At 45.9% G+C, this 24,673-nt stretch overlaps 1 protein-coding gene and 1 non-coding gene across 13 annotated transcripts in view; both read left to right on the top strand.

The window, feature by feature from the left end:
• EVL (Enah/Vasp-like) overlaps positions 1-24,111 on the top strand; it is a 146,687-nt gene extending 122,576 nt beyond the window's left edge. For 4 of the 12 annotated variants that reach the window (XM_033139869.1, XM_033139824.1, XM_033139858.1 and 1 more), the window contains 12 exons: positions 2,047-2,110; positions 7,301-7,359; positions 7,974-8,858; positions 12,920-13,134; positions 15,027-15,142; positions 16,439-16,499; positions 18,329-18,392; positions 18,865-18,934; positions 19,044-19,106; positions 20,778-20,844; positions 21,601-21,658; positions 23,463-24,111. In XM_033139869.1, the coding sequence (XP_032995760.1) occupies positions 2,047-2,110; positions 7,301-7,359; positions 7,974-8,858; positions 12,920-13,134; positions 15,027-15,142; positions 16,439-16,499; positions 18,329-18,392; positions 18,865-18,934; positions 19,044-19,106; positions 20,778-20,844; positions 21,601-21,658; positions 23,463-23,500 (1,760 nt within the window). In that variant the 3' untranslated portion in view covers positions 23,501-24,111. The remainder of the gene's footprint in view (positions 1-2,046; positions 2,111-7,300; positions 7,360-7,973; positions 8,859-12,919; positions 13,135-15,026; positions 15,143-16,438; positions 16,500-18,328; positions 18,393-18,864; positions 18,935-19,043; positions 19,107-20,777; positions 20,845-21,600; positions 21,659-23,462) is intronic. The other 8 variants (XM_033139849.1, XM_033139840.1, XM_033139832.1 and 5 more) reach the window with 8 other exon arrangements.
• On the top strand, positions 16,591-16,722 carry LOC117061763. Its single transcript, XR_004428140.1, has one exon. It is a non-coding gene; the product is annotated as a U8 small nucleolar RNA (small nucleolar RNA).
• Positions 24,112-24,673: the final 562 nt, after the last annotated feature.

Genomic DNA, 24,673 nt, shown 5'->3' with positions numbered 1-24,673 from the left:
GCAGGGCAGCTCTCTGCAGCTGACCAATTGTAAGAACGCAAGAACTTTCTAATTAGCCAGTGTTTGCAAGCAATTTGGTCTGCCATGACACGATCTGCATCACGATGCATTTTGTTTGTTTTTGTTTCTGCTTAGCTGTAATAAAGAGAGACACTTTGCCCCCTGTTATAAGGGGAAGGGCATAGCTCACTGGTAAAGAATCTGCCTTTGCATGCAGAAGATCCCAGGTTCAATTCCTGGCACGTCCCAAGTAGGGCTGGGAGAGACTCCTGCCTGAAATCCTGGAGAGGTATAGATGGGCACCCCTGTGCTCCAAGAGTCTTTGAAAATTGCATGACTCCTCCTTCACCACCACCGCCTCCTGCATCATTTTAAGGATTCTCACAATCTTGCCAGTCTCAATATTGTCTTAGAACTAGCAAAACACCTGTCATCGTGCAATGTGCAGAGCATTTGTGGAGAGAAAGCCTGTATATTGCCACCATAGAAATATGGCTCTGAATTATCTCTTTACATTCTGAGCGCTCAGAGATCTCAGGAGTGGAACTAAACTTGCCTCCTGGCTTAACCAGCCTCTGCGGCATGGGCTAGGGTTTGCTTTCTCTTTGTTCTGTCCTGTAACTCAGCCCGTTTAATTTCTCCATAGGAATCATTGGGAGCCATCAAGCCAGCTCCCCTCCTCTTGGAGCCTCCCATTTATCTGGGTTCCATTTCTTGATGCAAAGCTACAGTGTAATGGACTCTTGGGTGTTAGTTAACATGGGCTTCTAGGCCTTCTTCTTAGGCTCTAGAATATGTGTATTTGGGGCAGGGGAAATGACAGGCTTCAGCCCTGCAGTAGATGCATCCATTGGCACATCTTCAAAATATGGCTAAATGCATATGGATTGTGATTTTCTTTCTTTTTAGGTGCCTACGTGTATTAAAAAAACACACACACCTATGAGTACAGACATGTGTTGTAGTGTACCAGCAAACAAGTGAATGTTTGTGGGGGAGCACAGAGACAGAAATCCTCTCCCGTGATGCCCTTCTCACGTGTCCATTGAACACACAGAGGCACATCCCAAACAAATGGAAGGTTTAAGGAGAGAAGATGTTGGAATCCATTGCACAGCAAACTAACAGGCACCGGGCTTTTGAAATACTGACTGGTAGCTGCTGGTTTTATGGACCTGTGCTTCTGGTTTTGAATTGCTGCTGGGGGGATGCACAAACCCGTAAATTTCGCTTGCTTTCAGTTTCACATTTTTCTAGCCTTAACTAAAGTTCTCCACTTTTCTTCATCAGCTTGCAATTAAAAACACACACACACAAAAAAACCTCAGGAAATTTTGGCAGCAGTTTAGTGTTCCTATCTCTTACTGTGCACATTTTTCTATGACCTTCTAGCTAATGTAATGCATTTTGTCAGCTATGTTCACTAATACATGCATTTTCGTGCACACTTACCCCAAATACACACATTATTTGTACACGTTATGTGGTTGGAGAACTTCATTGCAATATTTGGAGAAGTTTTGGCTCACTTGCTTTTTCCTTAAGTGTGAATTAAGTAGGTTTGCGTTAAAATGCCAGACCAAACTGAATTTCTCCTCCAATTCTTGGGAATACAAATAAATTGCTGGGGAAGTGATATGGAAGGAAGAATCAGTGGGCAATGGCACATGTAAAAGACCTACCTTCCTTTCCCCAAACAGTAGTTTCCCCCTCTCCTCATTCGCCTTACAAGATTGAGATTCTTGTGTTTTCCTCTTAATTAATAGTTCTCCATTAGGTCTCGCTTTATCGCAGGTGTCTTGCTCCGTAATACTTACCTTGGTGCTGGCACCTGATAATGGCTGGTTCCTGTATGTCCTGTGTTGCATTTCAAGTCATCAACAGAAAACAGAAACAAGATCAAGGTCCATTGGCATTGACACTTCACTTTGTCATGGCTGGCCAATGAGTGCTGCTTCAATGGCCTTGAATAACCTCCTTCAGGTACCATAGGACATATTCCTACTGCCTTTGCAATGATTACTGTGTTGTTGTTTCATCTTCTAGGTCCAACAACCCAACGCCAGGTTCAAAATGGACCTTCTCCAGATGAAATGGAGGTTCAGAGACGGTAAGGAGCAAAAAATAAAATAAAAATAAAAATCTGCAAAGCACTGTATTTTTTTTTAAGCAAATACCAACTGTTGCTAATATAATTGAACCTATCAAAACACCAGGGCGTTCTTTCAGAAACTGCGCTACTGTACAGGCCAGTTGTCGCTATGAAACGTGATGCAATAAATGGAATTGTTATCCCATCAAAGTGGGTGGTAATTTTAGCCCCTGCTTCTATGTTTGCATCTTGACCTGTTAAAACCAATCAGTGTATTTGCAACCCGTGAGATCCCCTGTGTTGATAAAAGATGTTTTGCCCATTTTAGTACTCTGGGCTCCATCAGTTCTGTTCTGTACTATAAGACACTATAGGAAAGACTCTTCAGCATGATCAAGATACAGTAGTACCTCGACTTATGAATAACTTGACATACAAATTTTTCGACTTGCGAATGAAAAAAGTGCCCGCACGCCTACGAATTTTTCGACATCCGAAGGACATCCGTTGGCGGTTTTAGATGGGGTTTACTCGACTTACTAATTTTAGATGCAGTTTACTCAACTTATGAATTTTTCTGAATTTTTCGTTTCCAATGCATTCCTATGGGGAAATCGCTTTTTTCGACTTACGAATTTTTCAACCTACGAATGTGCATTCGGAATGGATTAAATTCGTAAGTTGGGGTACCACTGTATGTGTGAGACAGATCTGCACTCCAATCACTGCTTTCGCTTCTATTTTTCTGAGAAGCCTCATCCCTTACCTCTTTATAATTTATTGATTAGATTTAAAACATTCTAAAAACATTTTCTGAACTGGTACTTTCAGAGTTGCCAGGAAAAGTTTCTTTCAGCCATCAAATACCTGGGTAAAGAGGGGGGGTTGAGAGAGAGAGAGAGATCCTTCTGAGAGTCGGTAATGAGGGAGATGGATGCACCTCACCTGGGAGAGCATTCCACAAACGGGGAACTACCACTGAAAAGGCCCCGTCATGGGTCATTGCTGGCTGGGAAGCCCCCAGAGGTGACACCAGCAAGAAGGCCCTTAGTGGTGCATAGGGCTGTTTCTAAACAAAGTGGGGGGTGAGGGTGGTCTCAGAAACCACACGCCATATATGCAATTTATAATGTGGATCTTCCAGTTTGAGCTTGTGGTGATTATGATGGTACTTTGCTTAGGTGATGGGAGGCAGCAGGGTTAATGAAGTTCCTTGCATGGTCAGTTTTGGCCATTGCAAAGTGTGTTGGAGTGAATCAACAAAGCTGACGTTCATTCCTAAGCCACCTTCACAATGTTTTGCTCGGTTATGTTTGTGTGTTTATTTTCTTAAGCTTCTTAAGCAAGCTTAAGGTGCTGGGCCTCTAATTATCAAGAGGATCACATTATGTAGAGAACATCCTGCTGGCTACATCTACCTTAGTGATTATTTGGACCATTGTGTATGGTTCTGTTTCCTAAAATGGCGTGTGGTCCCCTTATTGGCCGCTCCCCAAGATCCCAAATGACCCAAATGAAATACTTTATCAATCAAACTCAGGACCATTTAGAGGCATTGGTGGTTTTTCAGTTTTCATGCCATTTGTGGCAATTAATCCTGCATTTTCTCAGTTACTGGACCTTCCAAAGTTCAGGACTGAAGCGATCATGGGATATTTCCAGAAACTCTTCTGAACTATCCTTGAGGGGTGATGTGTGCAAGTTACCATGATATGTGAGCAAGGTATTCACAGATCAAGGCAATGCTTGCATTCGCAGCAGCATCTGCGACTTCACAAACCAGAGCATGCAATGTTGTAGACAAGTGCCAGTCTTCCTGTCACTTCTGGTGCAGAGATCGTGACTTCCATTCAGCCAGAGATTACATCCAAATGAGGGACTTCTGGCTTCATGTTGGTCGCCAAAACTGTGATAACATGCCACGTTGAAGATCCCACAGGGATTGGCCTGGTTAGAGTGGCACTTGCCACAACTGATACTTTAAGATGGCCTCTCCAAGAGGCAGGGCTACTGCACTCAACTGGTCCAGACAGGAGTAGGGTAGATGCCAGCTATTACCACTATGGACACCAGAGAATTCCGATGGAAACTGGACTGAAAATTGCCAGTGTTCATTTTTGCATCCCGTGTCCAGAACTTAAAACAATCCAGCAAATAAAATCAGTAGTCTCTGTTGTTGTTTTTAGCCCTCCAATGATATATAAATTAGAACCATAGAATTTTAGAGTTGGGAGGGACCCCGAGGGACATCTAGTCCAACCCCCCTGCAGTGCCCAACAAGGTGCTTGAACCCACAACCCTGAGACTGAGAACCTAATGCTCTACCTACCAACTGAGCTATCTTGATGATGTTTCTCCCACATTCGCCTTGTGTTTCCTTTGCATTGAAGTAAATGGTGTGGAATAATTCATTGCATAAATTTCTGCCATGGCGGGCAGTGAGACTAATAACATTGGGGGGGGGGGGGGTTGCAATGTCTAAATTAGGTTTACAGTGCAGCCCTACGCATGTCTACTCAGAAAAGTAAGGCTTATTTCCAGGTAAGCGTGTGTAAAAAGAGATGCAATTCAGCAGGGCTTACTTCTGAGTAGCCATGCAAAAAAAATTGCTTTGTTAGTGCATTGCTCATACGTTAGCTCAAACAAGTGTGCTACCAAAGAGAGCACAAATTATAACCGCAAGCAGCAAATCTCCAAGGCAGTTTCGATCTGAAAGGCCCTCTGGTGGGAATTCCTCGAAACTACATGCTTCTTTAAAAGGCTACGGTTCCAGCGCATGAGAATGATGCTGGCATTCCTGCTACTTTTCCAGCCCTGAAGCACATAGTAAAAGGATGTGAAGGAAATAGTTCCTGAGGAATAGTCCTTTGGGGGGAGGGATGAGGGGGGGACCAAGCTATATTTTCTTGCTATACCTGGACTGCAGAAGCAGATACATGTTCCACAAAAAAGGTGTTGCTTCCTATACCTGAGATCCATTTATGGAGGAATATTTTGGGAAATATGATTAGGAAACGATTACATTTGGGGCTAAGATTATTTATTTACGTTGCTGAAAACCATCTCACACAGATAAGTTAGCCATCGCATTTTTGCCCACAACTGCTCTCGTATTTTCAGACGGAAAACCAGAGAGATAGATCATAGAGAGGGATCTTGAATACGGGATCCTAACAAAGCAGTTTCTGGCTTCTCCAAGAGCATGGCAGTACTGTAGTTTTCATGTCCCTGAGGGGAGAAGGAAATGAAGTACAAATAGTAGGTCCTTAGAAGTAGGACTTAAGCAACAAAAAAAATCAACCCACCCCCAGCTGCAATATGTTGTTGCTCTTGAGCCAGAAAGCCAAATGGCACTGCAGGTATTAAATCCTAATAGGTAACAATTTATCCCATAAAACCAGCCTTCACTAGGGATCTTAGGCCTATAATAACCAGTTCAGCAAAGGCTGAGCTTGCTGGCATGCCGCTGAAATCTGAGTGAAACCTGTTGAATTTAAAGCATGCTTCACTTTCCCCTGGATTACATCATGTTTCCATGAGGGGTACTGTGAGTAGAAACAGCATTCTACAGTACTTTTATATCCTACTAAGAGTAACAAAAGGTGCACCTACCTGGAGAGGAACCTTGTCAGTGACTGTCCTGCAGCCTGTTCCAGCATGACTGTCCCCTCTTCGCCTCAGGGCCATTCTACCATCAAATTTCCCTGAGGGAAAGGCCCGCTTTTTAAAAGGTAGATATTGTTTATTTATTTTTAATGCAGTTTAGGGTTTCCGCTAAATCCTCCTTGCGATGATTTGCATGCTTAATGCTGGGCTATAAATACCTAGTAGCCTTGTACCTGGTATTGCTTGGAAAACCTGAGGAAACAACAATAACAACAAAAATTCAATGCGGTTTTGAAAGGTTCAGTCCGCCATCTTGATTCAAAATGGTGCCAAACGTAGGGAAAAACCTACTCCTTGAAATCAGCCGCCATCATGCAAAATTGGGTCACAGTCTCTTAAAAGGTGTTCCGCATATAGTAAACAGGCAAACAACTTTCCAGAATGTATAGTAGATTGTAATAAATAAACAATGGCGCAAGAAAGCTGTTTTGTGGGTATCATTCCCCCCCCCCAACAAACTATACCTGGCGCAAACAAAGCCAAAGTGCCTGGTCAAATGCACATTAGGAAGTAAAACTTGATTTGGGTTGGGTGTTCATCAATATGCAGATGACACCCAGCTCTACCTCTCTTTTAAATCAGAACCAGTGAAGGCGGTGAAGGTCCTGTGTGAGTGCCTGGAGGCTGTTGGAGGATGGATGGCGGCTAACAGATTGAGGTTGAATCCTGACAAGACAGAAGTACTGTTTTGGGGGGACAGGAGGCGGGCGGGTGTGGGGGACTCCCTGGTCCTGAATGGGGTAACTGTGCCCCTGAAGGACCAGGTGCGCAGCCTGGGAGTCATTTTGGACTCACAGCTGTCCATGGAAGCGCAGGTTAATTCTGTGTCCAGGGCGGCTGTCTACCAGCTCCATCTGGTACGCAGGCTGAGACCCTACCTGCCCGCAGACTGTCTTGTCAGAGTGGTGCATGCTCTGGTTATCTCCCGCTTGGACTACTGCAATGCGCTCTACGTGGGGCTACCTTTGAAGGTGACCCGGAAACTGCAATTAATCCAGAATGCGGCAGCTAGACTGGTGACTGGGAGTGGCCGCCGGGACCACATAACACCGGTCCTGAGAGATCTGCATTGGCTCCCAGTACGTTTCCGAGCACAATTCAAAGTGTTGGTGTTGACCTTTAAAGCCCTAAACGGCCTCGGTCCTGTATACCTGAAGGAGCGTCTCCACCCCCATCATTCAGCCCGGACACTGAGATCCAGCGCCGAGGGCCTTCTGGCGGTTCCCTCACTGCGAGAAGCAAAACTACAGGGAACCAGGCAGAGGGCCTTCTCGGTAGTGGCGCCCGCCCTGTGGAACGCCCTCCCGTCAGAAGTCAAGGGAATAAACAACTACCTGACATTCAGAAAACACCTAAAGGCAGCCCTGTTTAGGGAAGTTTTTAATTTGTGACTCTGTATTGTATTTTGATATTTGTTGGAGGCCGCCCAGAGTGGCTGGGGAGACCCGGCCAGATGGGCGGGGTATAAATAAATTATTATTATTATTATTATTATTATTATTATTATTATTATTTGTTTTTCCTTATTCCCCTTTGTTTTAGGCAAGCCATGGAGCTGCAGCAGCGCCAGGAATCTCTGGAAAGAAGAACCTCTACCACAGGCACGTATCCAGCTTTCGTAAGCAATGCAGGCCTCGCCTTTCCCCTGCTTGCCTCCTCTAACTTTCACCTGTTCCCTGGAAACGGTTTGGCCTGTTGAGTATTGCTGCAATTATCCTGTGGCTTGAAAACATTTCAGTCAGACACGGGAGGTACAAAGAGGGATGGCAACTGCGGCAGTGCAGCTGACATTGAAACTTAGATCATTGTGCTCTGGGATTCAGTTGCTCCTCGTTTTCTGCAAGGTGCTTTCACACCGCAGGATTAGAAATCGACTTCGGCTTAAATGGCATGGGATGCAAACGGAAAGCCTGGAGGGGCTACGTTCTGTTCCGTCTTCTACGTTATAGCGAACAGGCATGGCACAATTGAAGGCCAGTGCTTTGTGGCGTGTTGGTGTTTAACTGTCCTGGCTTTGTTTGGGCGTCCTTAAAACCTACACCTGTACTAACCTTTATTAAGTTTTGGCTTTGTTTTGATTTGTTTTTGATTTAATTCCTCCTTCCCCCCCCTTCCCCAGTCTTTCTAACCATGGTGCCATCTGTCGTTCCTCAGTTTCAACCCATCTTATTCTTTCTCCTTCTCCTCCCCCCTTTTCCTTTTCTGTTATTTTTAGTTTCCACCCTTCAGATAAAAGTGTCTTCTTCCCCCTTCCACTGCCAGTCTCCTCCTCCTGACTACAGTAACTACAATGCTTCCACTTCCACGGGTGCTGTCCCGCCTCCACCTCCTTACGCCAAAGTTATCTCGTCGGCATCTTCTCCTCTCCCTGACCCTGTGGGCAAAGCCTCTTTCAAACCCCCTCAGGGGCCCAGGGAACCCCCCCTGCACTGCCACCGACATTCTGCCTCTGACTTCTCTCCATCTCCTGCTTCCTCCATCCCACCGGCCTGGCCAGGCTACAGGACTGTGACACGAAGCACCAAGCACATCTCTTTATCCCCGCCACCTGCCCCGGCTTCCCATTACCCCTTCGCCCATCCTCAGCCTACCAGGCGCTCCTCTCTCTCCTATTCCCCTCAGCCTCCCACCCCACCAGTGACCCTGACGCCCCCCGTACAAAAGGGTCTGTTCCTGCAGCCCCATATTCCAGTGGTCCTCCCTGTCCTCCCTGCCCAAAACGGCAGGATGCGGGGGCCCACAGATACCGTGGTCCAAGACACCTCTGCAAACGTACCTCAGCTAGGTCTGAACGGCCACCGCGACGGACATTTTGCCACGCAAATTCCTCCGGGCTCCTCTAGGACTCAGGTAAAGAGAACAGACGAGTCCTATTTCTCGTACTTGGAAGCCATGCCTGTTTCGCATCTGCCTGTCATAACCGACCCAGCGGGGTCTTACATCCAGGCTTTCCCCCGCCCCTCCCAACATTCGCCTCATTCTCCACACCAGCTCTATCCATCTATGTCACACTTTGTTCCTTATTACGCCGCTGTATCTGAGGTGAATTTGTCCAAGAGGAACCTTCCTTACATGACTTCATCAACCATTTCCCACTTCAGTAAGTACTTGGTTTGAAATAATTGCATTTATTTATATTTATATTTATATTTATATATATACAGTGGTACCTCGGGTTACAAACACCTCAGGTTACAAACACTTCGGGTTACAGACTCCGCTAACCCGGAAGTAGTACCTCGGGTTAAGAACTTTGCCCCAGGATGAGAACAGAAATCGTGCGCCGGCGGGAGGCCCCATTAGCTAAAGGTTAAGAACCTCAGGTTAAGAACGGTTTCAGGTTAAGAACGGACCTCCGGAACGAATTAAGTTCGTAACCAGAGGTACCACTGTATTAAAAAGCAAATGAACATAGGAAGCCTGGTTCAAAAAAAAAAAAAAGGCAAAATCTAGGCAGGCGACACCTTTAGGTTTTAAGCAATAGGTTATAAGCCCAAATTTTTGACTAGGCTTTCAAGGGCATGCTTAAGTGCCTGTGGAGGGTGCAGGACAGAGGTGGCAAAAACCTGGAACTCTCCAGGCATTGTTTGATTCTCATTGGGCCCAGTTAGCATGATCTGCAGTCAGGAATGATGGGAATAGGAAGTCCCATCATCATCTGGAGGGTATAGGCTCCCCAATAAAGATGTTATATGTAACTAGTATAGTGTAGAACCTTTTTCAGGCCAGAGACAAAAGTAAAATTTGCCTTTGTATAGTGGGCTGGTTTCTACAAACACTCACATGCCTCTATCCTCCATCCATACAAGCAAAAAAAGCATTATCGCACTTCAAGGACACATTCCAGCAAGGCCAATGAGGAATGTGGCCAATGGGGTGTGGCCTAAAGAGATAGGGCGTGGCCTGGTGAGAGTTCTGAGGGGAAGATAGACCCGGAGGGCTGCATTTGGCCCTCCTTTGGTCTCCCCGTCGGTGTCAGGAGGGAAATGATAATATTGGAATAGAGGAAGTAGGTATTAGATAAAAGCATGCTATCTAATGCAGTAGAAAAAGAGTGGGAATAAAAACATCATGGAGGTAAGGATGGGAAGTCAAAATGTTAAGAGAAGTATGTGTTGAAGTTGAAGCTAATTTGTTAAAATTTCTTAAATTCAGAAAAAGGTTTTTTTTTGTGTTTTTTTTTAAAAAAGCACATTCAGTGAGAGAACAGGGAGTGCTGACATAAGGGAGGCAGACCGCCGCCCCTCCCCAGTCAGCATATGTTAATTCAGTGGTTCTCAAAGTTTTTCCCCTGTGCCAGAATAAAAATTAGCTTGCGCCGCCCTGGTTTTTTTATTGAAAGCAAATACGTTGGAAAACAAAAAGGAGCAACTCCTAGCAGTGGCTGATTTAGAACACAGAACACAACTACTTTATTGTGTGGCCATGGGGCATCCAGAAAGTGTAAGACAATGCAGCTACATAAAAACAGTTATCATTCTTGCACACTTGATGCTCCTGCTTTCGTTTTGAAAAGATATCTATCCATATTCTGCAAATAAAAAATGTTTTGATACTGTACTACTGTATACTACAATTAAATGTAGAAATGTTTCTTTGATTGTCCTTGAGTCTTCCTGCCACAATTCCTGCCATCTGTCAGGAATGCTTTGATTGTGTTTCCTGCTTGGCAGGGGGTTGGACTGGATGGCCCTTGTGGTCTCTTCCAACTCTATCATTCTATGATTCTATGAATTGCCATCCTGTCCTGCCACCACACCTTTTGAGAACCACTGTGTTAACGGATTGCCTGTACAGAAGTCTCGTAGGCTGAGGGGAGGGCTTTAGTGCAATGTGCCAGCGGAGAGCACAAGCCATAATCAACAGAGTTTGCGGTTCAACTCTTAGCTCTGCTTGGAAGTAGCTAGGTGGCCTCAGGAAAGCCACCATCTTCATTATGCAGCTAACAATACCGGCCTACCTTACAAGGTTAGTGTAGAAATTACTGAGATGACTGAGCATTTTGAACAGTCTAAAGCAATCTATAAATGCAAAGTAGTGGCTCTGTTTAGCTTAGGGCTCTGGATCTGCAGCAGCCCCCCTTTTTAATTTTTTAAATAAATAATTTTTATTAAAATTTCCAAATTAACAATTCAATCAAATCATATTAAATATACCAAATTATATACATATGCAAATCATATAATCCAAATATTCTGCCAAATTATAATTTATTTTTTGGGACTCCCCACGCTTCAAGTTTTGGAAGGCTCGTCATCTTCTCAATTCCACTGCATGTCGTATTCTTTCCGATATTCTCCAGCTCTATCTGTTGTTATCCTTCATTCTTTCACAGCCTCTGAGTTATTCCCACAAGCGATTTAAAATGAATGATATGTTTCTGTGTGGATTTTATATCAAGTCTGATTCTCTTCCATCTCCTCACAACCGGTATTTCTGTCGAGTCAATCCAAAAGTCCTTTCGTTATTTGCAGCCGCCATCTTACCCAATTCCGATAACATCAAAACTAAACGTCCTGCTCATTATTTTTCCTGGGCTGGTACCTCAGATCTTAGCCTTTTCGGGGGAGGGGGGTTAATCACGTAAAAAAAAAGAGAGAGAGAGAATAACATATTTTCCCTCCCCCTATGACTAGCGTTCTTTGGTCTGGTTTCAACTTTCAATATGGCGGATTTCCAATTTTTAACTGCGACACTCCGGGAAGCCATCCAAAATTTATAACGAACAGTTAACGAGATCTTTCATCTGTCCATATCAACAAGTTGAAGAATCTTTTATGTGATATATGTTAGAACATAAAAATGTATCAACCCCCAAATATCTGTCTAGTCCAGTTGTGTTTTTTTTTCCACAGTGGCCAAGTTCAGTTGTGGCCCAGGGTGAAATGCAGAAGCCTCTCAAGGCTACAAATATTTAAACAAGAGAACAGGTTTAGTTGCCTATAAAATCTGTGGAATCTACTTTATCGGGAGAATTTTGTGTGATTTATGTCTAGATCAAGGATTCCCAAACTATGGTCTGCGGGTGATGTGTATGTTGATTTGTTGTTGACTAAGGGAGTTGGGGCACATCCATCTCATGAAATATATTGAATTTTTTATTATACTTTATTGCTTCTTTTATTTCTTATATTCTACTTTATTGCAATACAGTTTGAATGACCCAAAGCATGGCAGACACCTGGGATCTGAACCCTGGGGAAAGTGTTGCCGGCTGGTGACTAAGGGATGGGGAGAGAGAAGATCAGTGATGTATTAGCCTAGGTCATGGTGGGTCGAAGACCCCCTTACTATTTCTACAGCAGGGTCCCTATCTCCAGCGTCCTAGAACCACCCAATCAGCATGAAAGGGGAGCTTTTATATGTTCCAAAGCTAAGCACTCAGAGCACTGAAAAGATGACGTACCTCAGTTTTATGAGAATGGTGCGCAAGTTCTGTTACATACGATGGAAAACACAACTTAAGTCACTCTGAAAGAAGATATTGGAGTGGTCCAAATCATTTGTCCAAGACATCTGTGGATAAAGAGTAATGGACAAATAGTGTAGTGTAGTGGTTAAGAGCGGTGGACTCATAATCTGGTGAACTGGGTTCGATTCCCCGCTCCTCCACATGCAGCTGCTGGGTGACCTTGGGCCAGTCACACTTCTCTGAAGTCTCTCAGCCTCACTCACCTCACAGTGTGTTTGTTGTGGGTGAGGAAGGGAAAGGAGATTGTTAGCCGCTTTGAGACTCCTTGAGGGGAGTGAAAGGCAGGATATCAAGTCCAAACTATTATTATTATTATTATTATTATTATTATTACACAGAAAATAGTAGCTCTAGCTGAAATGCAATGCACAGAGATCTACACTGATTGTTGCGATGCATCCCTGATTATTATATTGTATAATTATAAGATGATTGTAAGGGAGTGTGGCTTTGAGTGGGGTATGGCTGTGACTATCTTGAAGGGCTGCTGCATTTGCCCGTGTAGAAGATCTGCGAATATTTGCTTGCTCAGGGCCCAAACTATTCCCCAAGGGTCCTGATAGTGGCAGCAGCAGTGAGTTTTTGACATTTGGCACATACTGTTTGCTGGGTGGATCATGGGAACCTGAGAAATTTGGTGTCTCCTGTCTACAATGTGATTCCTGAACTATTGTTCTTTTATGTTCCAGGCCCCGTCCTTCCACCAGGCCACCCCTCGGCTGGGATACCCACTTCCTCTGGTGGCCCGCCTCCGCCTCCTCCCCCGCCGCCTCCCCCTTCGGGCACTGTGCCACCCCCGCCGCCCCCGTTGCCAGCAGGCGGTGGAGGGTCCGGCACTGATGACGGGTCCGTGTCAGGATTAGCGGCAGCTCTGGCTGGTGCCAAACTAAGGAGAGTACAACGGGTAAGGAATGAGGGCTGCTGCTGGCGGTGGCCATGATGGCATAGAGCTTAGGCCAGGAACCCGGTATCAAATCCTAGCTCCGCTGAAGCAAGTTGCTCACTGTCCCTCTCTCTCAGCTTCAGCCTTTCATCTAAGGGCAGGTATTATAGGAGCACCCTCCCTCTTGCCAAGGCATAATCCTGACACAAAATATGCAACACTCGCCCTACCAGCACATACGCATTACACCAAATTCTTTGGTCCTCCAGATGGGTTGTTGCTGTTGTTGTCATCCATCTGTCTCGAGAGACAATGGAGTGCGCCTCTGTGGGTGAAGTCAAACTGCTGTGTTAGTGGCACCGAAGTGACCTCCCCTGGACACAAGCCTGGGTATTGTGTATGGAGGTTCTGGGCTGCTCAGATGACAAGACACCTCTCTCGGCCTCGCTGATGTGGTCCAAAGGAAAGCAGGGCAATGCCTTTAGTACCAGCTTGGCTGCAGGAGTTGCTGGAAAGAGGCATATAAGGCTCCATTCAACCGTCTTAGGGACTCCACTCTGGATTTGTGTAGAGTTAACTCCTGAGCCTTTTCTTCTCCCCAAGATGTCCCACAAGGCAGCAGAGGTTTAGGGTCAGAGTTTTCTTTCTCCTGGCTGCGCTAACTTCCCAGGTTGGCAAGCCCTATCTGCCCCAGGATGGGTATTGCCCTTGTTAACACTTCACGGTGGACTTTAGAACCCAGTACACTAATGTCCTGGAGGAGTGTTAGCATGGACATCTTGTTCTGAGTGAATGAGGCTGCCTACCCAACTCAGCAGGCATGGCTCTGGATTAGATGGCTGGCCGCACTCAAGTCACATGATGTGTGTGCAGGCAATAGCACCTTCAGGTTTTTCTGCCCCTGCGTCCCTCAGCAACTCCCAGGCCAATCAGCAAGCCCATTTTTAAAATATACCGTAAACTCCGTACAGTGAATGCATGTGTGTTATATTCACACTGCAGATTGCTGCTGTTCCATGGAAGTAATTGTTGTGATATTATTACAAGCCGAGCTGCGAACGCTGCAGCAGCGAGGCCAGCATGACTGTGTCTGTTTTTATCCTGTGGGAAAGCTACCAGTCCTACCAGCTTTCTCACACACGTGATGTTTTTTTACTGTACTGTTGTACTTTACTTTCAGTTCTGGCTTGAGAGATGCTGGACGCTATTATGGACAGCTCTGAAATCATGAGCTGGCAAGCAGAGACATACTCTGCATTTAATCTGCAATAAAGTAGTTTCTAGCCTTCACGGCTTGTGTGTGTTGTTCTTCAAGCTGGGGAACAATCACATATTACTATCGTGCCCCTGGACTCGAGTAGCCAGGATGGCATGCAAGCATCGTCCCTACCTGGGGGTCAGTCTCACAACTTGCCCCCACGGGACGTATCATAACATTGGTAGCAGAGGATGGTTTTGATCCATCGACCTCTGATTGATGACCTCTGCTTCTCTCAGTAAGGCTTGTGTTCACAGGATGTCTTTACAACTAAGGTGCTGCTTTTGTTACTGAATTCAGTCGTCAGTCTCTATAAAATAGACACACATCATTGTATCATATCACTTCATAGGTGTGCATGTACACACCAGTGCAACGAACAAATCTTTCTTTAAAAATAAGAATAATGTGATAATATGAAGAATTCATGTCCTGCAAACAACTAATTAGTAAAGCAACACACAAACACACACACACACACAGAGAGAGAGAGAGAATCCACAGATGGCCTCCTATTGTGTTTCAGACACTGGTTGTCTTGACGGCGACAGCTGCCCTTAGTGCTTTGAATATTTTGGTCACCTTTCTCTGCTGAGACAGCAAAATTGGACTCCTGTAGTGCCCATATCTAAAATGCTGGTTTCTGTCTTAAAAGCCAGAGGACGCATCAGGAGGTTCTAGTCCCAGTGGTGCTTCCAAGGGCGATGCCAATCGGACGAGTAGTGGTGGAGGCGGACTAATGGAAGAAATGAATAAACTACTGGCGAAAAGGTTGGTGGTTCTCACTCCTGCCTACAGTAATTTAGGGGTGGGGTGTTGTGTATTATCTGTGAGAAACACTGCCTCTTATCTAATTCCCCCCCCCCAGAAAAAAACAGTTCCAAGAATCTTAGCGAGGAGGGAGAGGTAGATTTGGCCCACTATAGGACTCATTAACCTAGTTGCTAATCTCTAATTTAGGGAGACCAGGGCGACTGTCCTTGGAGGTTTTCAAGCCAAGGAGCTGCCCAAATTCCACAGCAGCGGGCGGGGGATTAGAATGTAGGTTGGGAACTACCAGTAGATCCCTGGGTGATCTGTAGTAGTAGATTGGCGAGAGTTTATGACTCCCGGTTGTTTAACCATAGCAACAACAACACAGCTTTTCCCATCTCGGAGATGGTGCTGAAGTGAAGAACACTAACCAGGAGTGGGCTTTTGTGTGAAAATACTGTGAGGGTCAGTTCAATGCTGATCCTATAAACCAACATCTAGGCTCAGAGTTTGCCCAGGCACCATGTTCACACAGTGCATAGTTAATCTACGGCATGGTTTCCCAAACATGGGTCTCCAGCTGTTTTTGGACTACAACTCCCATCATCCCTAGCTAGCAGGACCAATGGTGAGGGATGGTGGGAATTGTAGTCTAAAAACATCTGGAGACCCAAGTTTGGGAAACCCTGCTCTATGGGATTCACTCCCAAATAATATGTGATGATGGCCGGCAGCTTGAGTGAATTGAAAGAGGATTGCACCAATTCATGGAGAAGGTTTCTAGTCGCTACCAGCTACAGTGTTCTCCCTCCACTCTCGGAAGGGGTATGCCTCTGAAATCCAGTTGTTGGGAATCCCAAGTGGGGAGAACTAGTGGGCTTCTCATAGGCATCTGGTTGGATGCTGGACTAGATAAACAATTGACCTGACGCAGCAGAGCTCTTCTGGCGCTCTTTGTGTTCTTAATTCCAACCGTATGTCTTCTGCACTTGACTCTGGTTGGTAGATCTTGGGGTTCTAGTAAAAACAACCACCAAAGTAGCTCTGACATGCCTCCCCAGCCCTGCTTTACTATTGCTTTCCTTGTTGCCTCTGGAAGAATAACTACGGTTGCCACTTTTAATAGGGATTACTTGTGGTCTGGTACAGATTCTACTCTCTGCTTTCTGTGCGCACACACACAAATTCAACTAATTAAGGTAAGGTGGGGGGACGAAAGAGTACGTGTGAACTAGCTGGTTCTCTGAATTGTGTGGTCGGTGAATATTTATCCGAGGAACTAGTTTATAGTCTCTCCCTTCACTCTGTCCTAAGGAGGAAAGCAGCATCACAGTCGGACAAGCCAGCTGACAAAAAAGAAGAGGAAAGCCAAAACGTAAGTGGAACACCGCCTCACACTGTGCAGTTTGCAGTAGTGAAAAATGTCTCCCAAACCAGCTGGTGTAAGAAGGCATTGTTTTCCATTCCTCCCTGCGAGGTATATCCTTACCTGTTCCTCCTCCGGGAGAACAGAACATGATGAACGGAGAGTGCATGAGACATGATTAGAGTCTCCGCTGGCCGGGGAACAGCAATGCCCCGGCCTGCTCCTTTCTGATTTTTACTGACGATCCTTCTCTAGAGAGCCGGTGTGGTGTAGTGGTTAAGAGCGGTAGACTCGTAATCTGGGGAACCGGGTTCGCATCTCCACTCCTCCACATGCAGCTGCTGGGTGACCTTGGGCTAGTCACACTTCTTGAAGTCTCTCAGCCTCACTCACCTCACAGAGTGTTTGTTGTGGGGGAGGAAGGGAAAGGAGAATGTTAGCCGCTTTGAGACTCCTTCGGGTAGTGAAAAGCGGGATATCAAATCCAAACTCTTCTTCTTCTTCACTTGCAACCCCGTTTCTCTTCTGCTGTGAGTTCGCCTCCTGCACAAAATGGTGTTTTCAATCTCACTGTCTGCTGTGGTCAAATGAAGCAATTTCAGCTGCCTAAGAGTGACTGGCTAGCGTGCAGAGGTCCTCCTTCCAAACACATGGACATCAGGACTTGATGACGTGCCATCACTCTCAGGGACAGGCAGGGGGTTAAGTAATTTTTGTATAATTTACGAACATTGTTTTCAGCTTGCTTTTAATCTCGAGAAAATTTAACGTGGGAAGAAGGCTCTGTAGTACAAAAGAAGTGAGGCCCAGTCCTGTTGTATTTTGCCATGAACATTATTTATTTCTGTAGCTGAGGCCATTGCAAAATACATAAAGCAGAATAAAATACATTACACAGTTAAAATAATTAGTAAAACACGGCGTTCTGCTTGTTCCCCCGAAGAATTAAACTTATCCCCATAAACCTTTCTTAAACAGACACTATAACAGCGCAGCTGGCCACCTTTTCAGAGGTGTAGGGAGACCTGTCCCCTAATAAAAAGTTAACCGGATACCCAACCGATCTGTCAACTGGCAGATTTAAATCCTTGAACAAGACTGCTCTTGGGTCCTTGTAGATTGGGAAAACCAGTAAGTAGTGGGGCAAATCTTCAGGGATGTAGCCTCCATGGGGGCAAACTCTTTGTAAGGAATCCTGCAATGGCAGTCTTCAATAGACTGGAAGGTCGGTGGTTCAAATCCCTGCAGTGAAGCGAGCTCCCATTGCTCTGTCCCAGCTTCTGTCAACCTAGCAGTTCAAAAGCATGCCAGTGCAAGTAGATAAATAGTTACCACTGTGGCAGGGAGGTAAACGGCGTTTCCGTGCACTCTGGCTTCCATCACGATGTTCTGTTGCACCAGAAGCGGTTTAGTCATGCTGGCCACATGACCCGGAAAGCTGTCTGTGGACAAACGCCGGCTCCCTCGGCCTGAAAGTGAGATGAGCACCACAACCCCACAGTCGCCTTTGACTGGACTTCACCGTCCAGGGGTCCTTTCCCTTTTCTCTTTTTTCTACCTCCTCTGTCGGAGGCAGTATGCCTCTGAATACCTGTTGCTGGAAGTCGTAGCTGTGGAGAGTGTTGTTCTGCTTATGAGTTTCCCATGGGCATCTGATTGGCCACTGGCACGAGAAGATGCTGGACTGCCTGCGCCTTTGGTCTGAGATCCAGCAGGGCTCTGCTTATCTTCTACCTACGTTCTTTTGCAGGAAAAAAGTTGCTCCTAACATAGCACTCGTAGGAAAGTACGAGTTCTTCCGAAATGTTAATCCGAAGCTTTGTTTGCTTGTTTTCTAGGAAGAGGCTAGCACCTCTCCTTCCCCCGGTACGCGAGGCCCTGTTCAGCAGCAAAATTCCTCAGGTATTCCGTTCCGTTATGCGCTGTTCTCCCTTTGAAAGCAGTCAGCAAGTAGGTCAGTGGTGGAGCCTGACTTCACCGCCCTGGTACCACCCCAATCCATGGAGAGGACTGTGGGCTTCATAAAAACACAGAAGTTCCAGGAAGCCTAGAGGATTCTGGGTGGTCTCTCCGGGGTGGGGGTGGGGAGTCCCAGGTTCAATAGATAAATCTTGGTTTGTTTCCAGATGCAAGCTTAATGCTACACACGAGCTATTGGCATATCGTTGCCCCAGCCACTCTGGGCAGCTTCCAGCATATACAGAGACTTAATAAAACACTAAGCGTTAAAAACTTCCCTATACAGGGCTGTTTGTTTGTTTGTTTGTTTGTTTGTTGTTATGATAATGATGGGGAAGAAGGGGAAAGCACTACAAAACCAAGCTGTTCCTCTGCAATCGCTTTTGTTCACTTCGCACGGATATTTTTTTTTAAGCAGATGCTGGAAAGAAGCCTTGGGAGAGAAGCAACTCTGTGGAAAAACCTGTCACTGCGCTACTCTCTAGGTGAGCTGCGGGGGGTCTCCCTTTGTGGGTCCACCAGCATGCATTGGAATGTGCGCATGCTGCGGTTGCATGCGCTCATGTCATATCCTCTCTCGTTACATTGCCATAGAAATCCGTCAGTGGGGAGGAGTCCTGAACCAAAGAGCCCCATTCAGTTCCAACCATCCTTTAGGTATTGAAAAACTGCTCTGGCTCTTCTCTCTTGTCTTTGCGGCTGATCCGTTGCGAACTCACGCAAATCCTTTCGTTCGTCAGCTAACTTCCTGCCTGCCTTCATGCAACTTGCCACTATGTCCGCTTCCCTGCTGTTGAGCAAATGTTGGTCTCAACAATTTTTGCGTTGAGACCCTCCCAAAATACTATGGTGCTAGTTTGCACAATTCTGCAAAGCGTGCAAAGCTATGCGTTATGTAGCCCTCGGATGATGCAGTACATTTTTTGAGAGCCAAACGACGCATTAATAGCAGCCCAGGGGTGGTGGTGGTGGTGTGATCAGAATCAGGATTGTGGAATGGTTTGTTTTAGCTCTGTCCTCCTGTGTCTTCTTGCTGATGAAAATTCTGCCCCAAGACTGCAATTTGTCACAGGAGTGTGTGGGGACTATAACACCACAAGCGGCGACTTCAATTCCTTGCCAAAGAGCAGCTTCCAGGAGCAATTTCTGTTGGGATCATTTTATTTATTTGTTTATTCTACCATATGTTTTTCAAAGGGGCTTTCGTGTGTGTGTTGGGGGGGAAATAAGAAACATAAAATATACAAAATTTAAAACATAGAGTGATAGATTGTTAGCGCAAAATTCACGGTGCAAAACCCTCATGAAATAAAGCTGTGTTAAGCTGGCTAGCATGGTGCTGCAAGAAGGAAAGGGGTTTGGGTGTAACACTAAGCCTGCTAGCTTGTGGTTTGTTTTCAGCTCCAGGAACAAAGGAGCAAAGTGGGGACTGCTTCAGTCTTCAGGCAGCTCATGCGCAAGCTAATTTTCCTAAGCATGGCTTAGGGTGACTGTTACTCCAAAGCGTGGCCAGTGAGTGTGTGGCTTCATCTTACAATGAAGGGCGCTATCCAAATTTTAATTAATTAATTAAATTATAACATCATCGCATCCTGCAAAAACTGGCCACATAGTTTGGCCCTCCTTTTTGCACCTGGCAACTCGTAAAACCATTATTTGTGCACTGCAGAGTGTTGGCCACATGAGGTCCTCCTGCCTCAAGCTCTGCAATAAGTAGTGCCCAAATGCTTAAGAAGCGGCCGCTGTGTGTAGATGACGGCGCTCTTTTCTGTTGGCACGTCAAGCCACGTATGACTTAAAAGCAGTTTTATGGGGGGCGGGGGGGGGGGGGAAACAAGGGCAGGTGTGCCTGGGAGAGGAGAAAGTGTTAAAATAGCTTTCCGGCTTGTGTTTTCAAACTTGGCATGGTCAATCATTAACAGCAGTGAAAGGGCTCTGCTGTAAAGTAGCCATAGAAACTATCTGGATTAGCATTACAGATATATATTTTTTTTAAAAATATCCTCACGTACCCTGATGCGTTTCGGTTGACTCCTCCCCCTTTTTCCAGTGCGTTCTCCTCTCGGGAACGGACGTCTTTCGGGTGACGCACGGTGGATGCTGCTTAGCGCTGCTTGCTTAGCAAGATCATGCTGGCTGCTGGGTGCTTCTGGGTGATACAAGAGGGAGCAGTGGAGGGTCAAAGCAATTAACCCCTCATGAGCTCCTTCCACCTGCTTTTATGCACCACTTTTATGTGAGGAAGGATGGCCAACATCACGGCCAGTGGCTTTAGAAAACGTTGGGGAATGGCCCTCTTTGTTTTATTTTTTTCCTCTCTTTTTCAAGGATGAAGCCTGCAAGCAGCAGCAATGACGTGGCCATGGACACCTTAGATTTTGATCGCATGAAACAAGTGAGTTGGGAGTGTCGCCCACAGAATGCAGATAAGAGCAGGTTTTTTTTTTTCATTTATTCTTTGGGTTTACAGCTTCTTGCTGTAAATAAGAGCATAGGAAGCAGCCTTGTTATACCAGGTCAGGCCTATTGCCCAGTACAGTGGTACCTCGGTTTTAGAACAGCCCTGTTTACAAACTATTCGGTTTATGAACTCCGCAAAACTGGAAGTAGTGTCCTGGTTTGTGAACTTAACCTCGGTCTATGAACGGAAACCGAACGGAAGAAGGGCACTGGTGGCGGGAGGCCTCATTAGGGAAAGGGCACCTCGGTTTAAGAACGGTTTAGGTTTAAGAACGGACTTCCGGAACAGATTAAGTTCGTAAACTGAGGTACCACTGTATTGGTGACTCTTATTGGCAGTAGTTCTGTTTAATCCTGGGCAGACATAGAACCTGCAGCCTTACTCCAAAGTTTACGCCAGAATACCTAGGTGCTATGCCAACCCTTTCACCATAATAAACTACAGGAAAGAAGGACACATCCACAAATGGCTGCTGCAAAGTCAGTGACTGATAAAAACAATTCTGCATCTCAAGCAGGCGATCTCATGCAACATAGGGACCAGTTAAGTGCTTTGTTAGGAGAAGTTCCATTTATACCAATGCAAAGGACTCTTTCTTTCTTTTCTTTCTTTCTTTCTTTCTTTCTTTCTTTCTTTCTTTCTTTCTGAGGACATTTTAATTTTTTTAATTTTTTATTTTTGTCTTTCAAGGAAATATTGGAGGAAGTTGTAAAAGAATTACACAAAGTAAAAGAAGAGATAATTGATGGTAAGAAGCGAGGGGGGGGTTGGGCATGGAATGCTCTTCTCGCATTGGCCAAGGGTGGAATTGCAGAGTTGGAAGGGCACCTAACCCAATGCTGGAAGCCCATTGCTACAGTCTCCCTAATAGGTGCCCATCCGTCTTCTGCTTACAAACTTGCCCATCACTTTTCTGAGAGTCCACCTCCACCTGAGGTTGTCTGTTCCGCTGTTGAACTGCTTGAGCGTGAGCATTATAGAACTGTAATGGGGATCGTTTAACCGGCCCATGGACCCCCACCGCCCGCTTGGTCGGCTCCCGGAGCGGAGACTGCCTTCCGGGATGCTGGGCAGCTTCCCATTGGCTGCAGGAAGCTCCTGCAACCAATGGGAAGCTGCAGGTGCTTCCTCTGTGCCAGAAGGAGCGTTTGCGCGTGTGGGCGCACTCCGGCCCACTGCGGCGTCTGCGGGACCGTGAACTGGCCCAAGCCAGAAAAACTTTGCCGACCCCTGATCTAGTCCAAGTCCTTGTAATGCAAGAATATGCAGCTGTCCCATACAGGAGTTGAACCTGCCACCTTGGCGTTATCAGCACCACGTCCTAACCAATTGAGCTATCAAACTCTCTAGTCCGCTGAGATGCCTTCGCTTAAACATGGGGTGAATGTATACGACACATCGATATTGCTTTTATTGCATGGCGCTCAAGCCAGCCCACTCACCTTCCCGCATCCAGTCCTAGGAACTGGGAGTGCGGGTGAAAACACTGCAAACTACCTCTTAGGACAGGAATAGCCAACATGGTGCCCTCCGGTTGCTTTGGATGACAACTCCAACATCCCTGACTGTTGGCTGAGGATGATGGGATTTGTGGTCCGTATCCGAAGGGCGCCACGTCGACTACCACTGTATCTGCAATTCCTAGCCCAGTACCCACAAAGAAATATTATTCCCATGGAGAAGGAAATACGATTAAGTCTGTGGTGGAACTATCCCCAGAAAGACACCTGGAATAGAATTTTTTCTGCCACTCGTTCTGGAACATATGTGAATCCTGTGCCACTGAGAGAGGTCAGCAGAGCTTCACGTCTGATAAAAACCCGGTTTTGCGCCCATGTTTACATTTGCTCTCGCTGCCACATCAGCCCTGCCTTACACACACACAACTGAAGAGCCTTGCCTTGGCATCCTTCCAGGGCAACCCTTGCCACTTGATATATTGCTTAAGCCAGGGGTGGCTTACCTGACACCCTCCCATCATCCCATCTGCTGTGAGCCAGATGTGGGCAGCCTGTGATGCTGTTGGGACTCCATCTCCCAGGGCAGTGGTCAGAGGTGATGGGAGCTTGTAGAGAATTGTAGAGTTCGAGGGGATACCCCCAAGGGTCATCTAGTCCGACCCCGCTGCAATGCAGAGCCGTGGTCTGGCAACATCTGGAGGGGCCACAGGTAAGCCAGCCCTGAATCAAGCAGCAAGGGAAGGATGGTGTGGATACCGTCTTCATACATTTAAAGCATCACACACACAAAGAATAGCTGGAACTGTAGTTTAAGGGTGCTGGGAATTGTAGCTCTGTTGGGGGTAAGCTACAGCTCCCAAGGTGCTTCAAATGTATGGTGTGTGTGCACAGCTAGGATCTGTACCGTCCTTCTCTTGCTGCTGCTGCTGCTGCTGCTGCTGCTGCTGCTGCTACCGCTGCCTTTGTAATCTTAACCACTTCCCAAAATATAGTCAGTGGTCTTTAGCTTAGGTGTGAAGCTATGACAGTATAGTGCCTTGACCGTAAGCTCTGGCTTATTCCTTTTTTTATTGCTTCCTCTCTTTTCTCCAGCCATCAGGCAAGAGTTGAGTAGAATCAGCACGACATAATGGCCATGGAACCATCTAGAAGCCACGTAGGATGTGAAAGGCAACTGGATCGTTTCCGAGCCTCCCAAGACCATGCAAGATGGTGAAAGAGGACACCTGGCTCTGTCTTTTGTTCTTAAATCCTTTTTATTAGCAGACTCAGCAGACTTTGAGGCTTGCTGCTGCCTTGGATTTGCTTCATTTAAAAAAAAAACAGAGAGAGAGAGAAGTCTTAAAATCTTTAAAAAAAGAAAATATTAAAATTTAAATTTCTGGATTTTTTAAAATTTCATCTGACAATGCACATCAGAGTTGGTCAGCCTTTTTTGTATTTTGTATTTGCTTATTTAAATGTATGACTTTTTTTTAGTATATAGTAGGTAAGGAAACACGTGAACCATTCGCTTTTACTAGATGACTTCAGAGTAATTTTACTGGTAGACTGCAATGTAAATGAAGACCTTTTTTTTTTTGCCAACAAAACCTTATTTGTGGCATCACCTGAAAAGGCCGAACGATGCCCAGCTGTCAGACAGCAAGTCCCTGGTCTCAGAGCTATCACAATATTACAGCGGTACATCATTGCTTCACAGTATCTGTGTTCATATTGGTAATAAACTGTTCATTGTCCATGTGGCATTGCTTGGCTTTTTTTTCCCATCCCTCTGCAGCACACTTGGACTCCACTGTGCTTCTTAGCAAAATCAGGGGTAGCCGAACCGTGGAACCAACCTGGCTCTCCCAGAGCATTTTGTTTCTGGTCCCTGGTGGTGCTAGAAAAAATGGGGTGTTGTAAGAAGTACAGCCGGGAATGACCCGTGGCGGGGCCTTTTCAGTGGTACGGTAGTTCCCCATTTGTGGAATGTTTCCCAAACTTGGGTCTCCAACTGTTTGTGGACTACAACTCCCATCACCGCTAGCTAGCAGGACCGGTGGTCATAGATGATGGGAACTGTAGTCCAAAAAGAGCTGGAGACTCAAGTTTGGGAAATCCTGATCTAGTCCAACTCTCTGCAATGCAGGACTCTTTTACACAGCATGGGGCTCAAACCTACAACCCTGAGATTAAGAGCCTCATGTTCCACTGAGCTGTCCCCGCTTGATAATTACAATGATCCCCAGGGCTGCTGCAGTCTGTGTTATCCAGGGGAACGATAATATGAGGCATGTTTGCAGGGTGTAATTAAGAATTAT

Source organism: Lacerta agilis, chromosome 1, assembly GCF_009819535.1.
Source record: "Lacerta agilis isolate rLacAgi1 chromosome 1, rLacAgi1.pri, whole genome shotgun sequence".
NCBI lineage: Eukaryota > Metazoa > Chordata > Lepidosauria > Squamata > Lacertidae > Lacerta > Lacerta agilis.
This window is presented reverse-complemented; position numbering and strand designations above follow the sequence as displayed.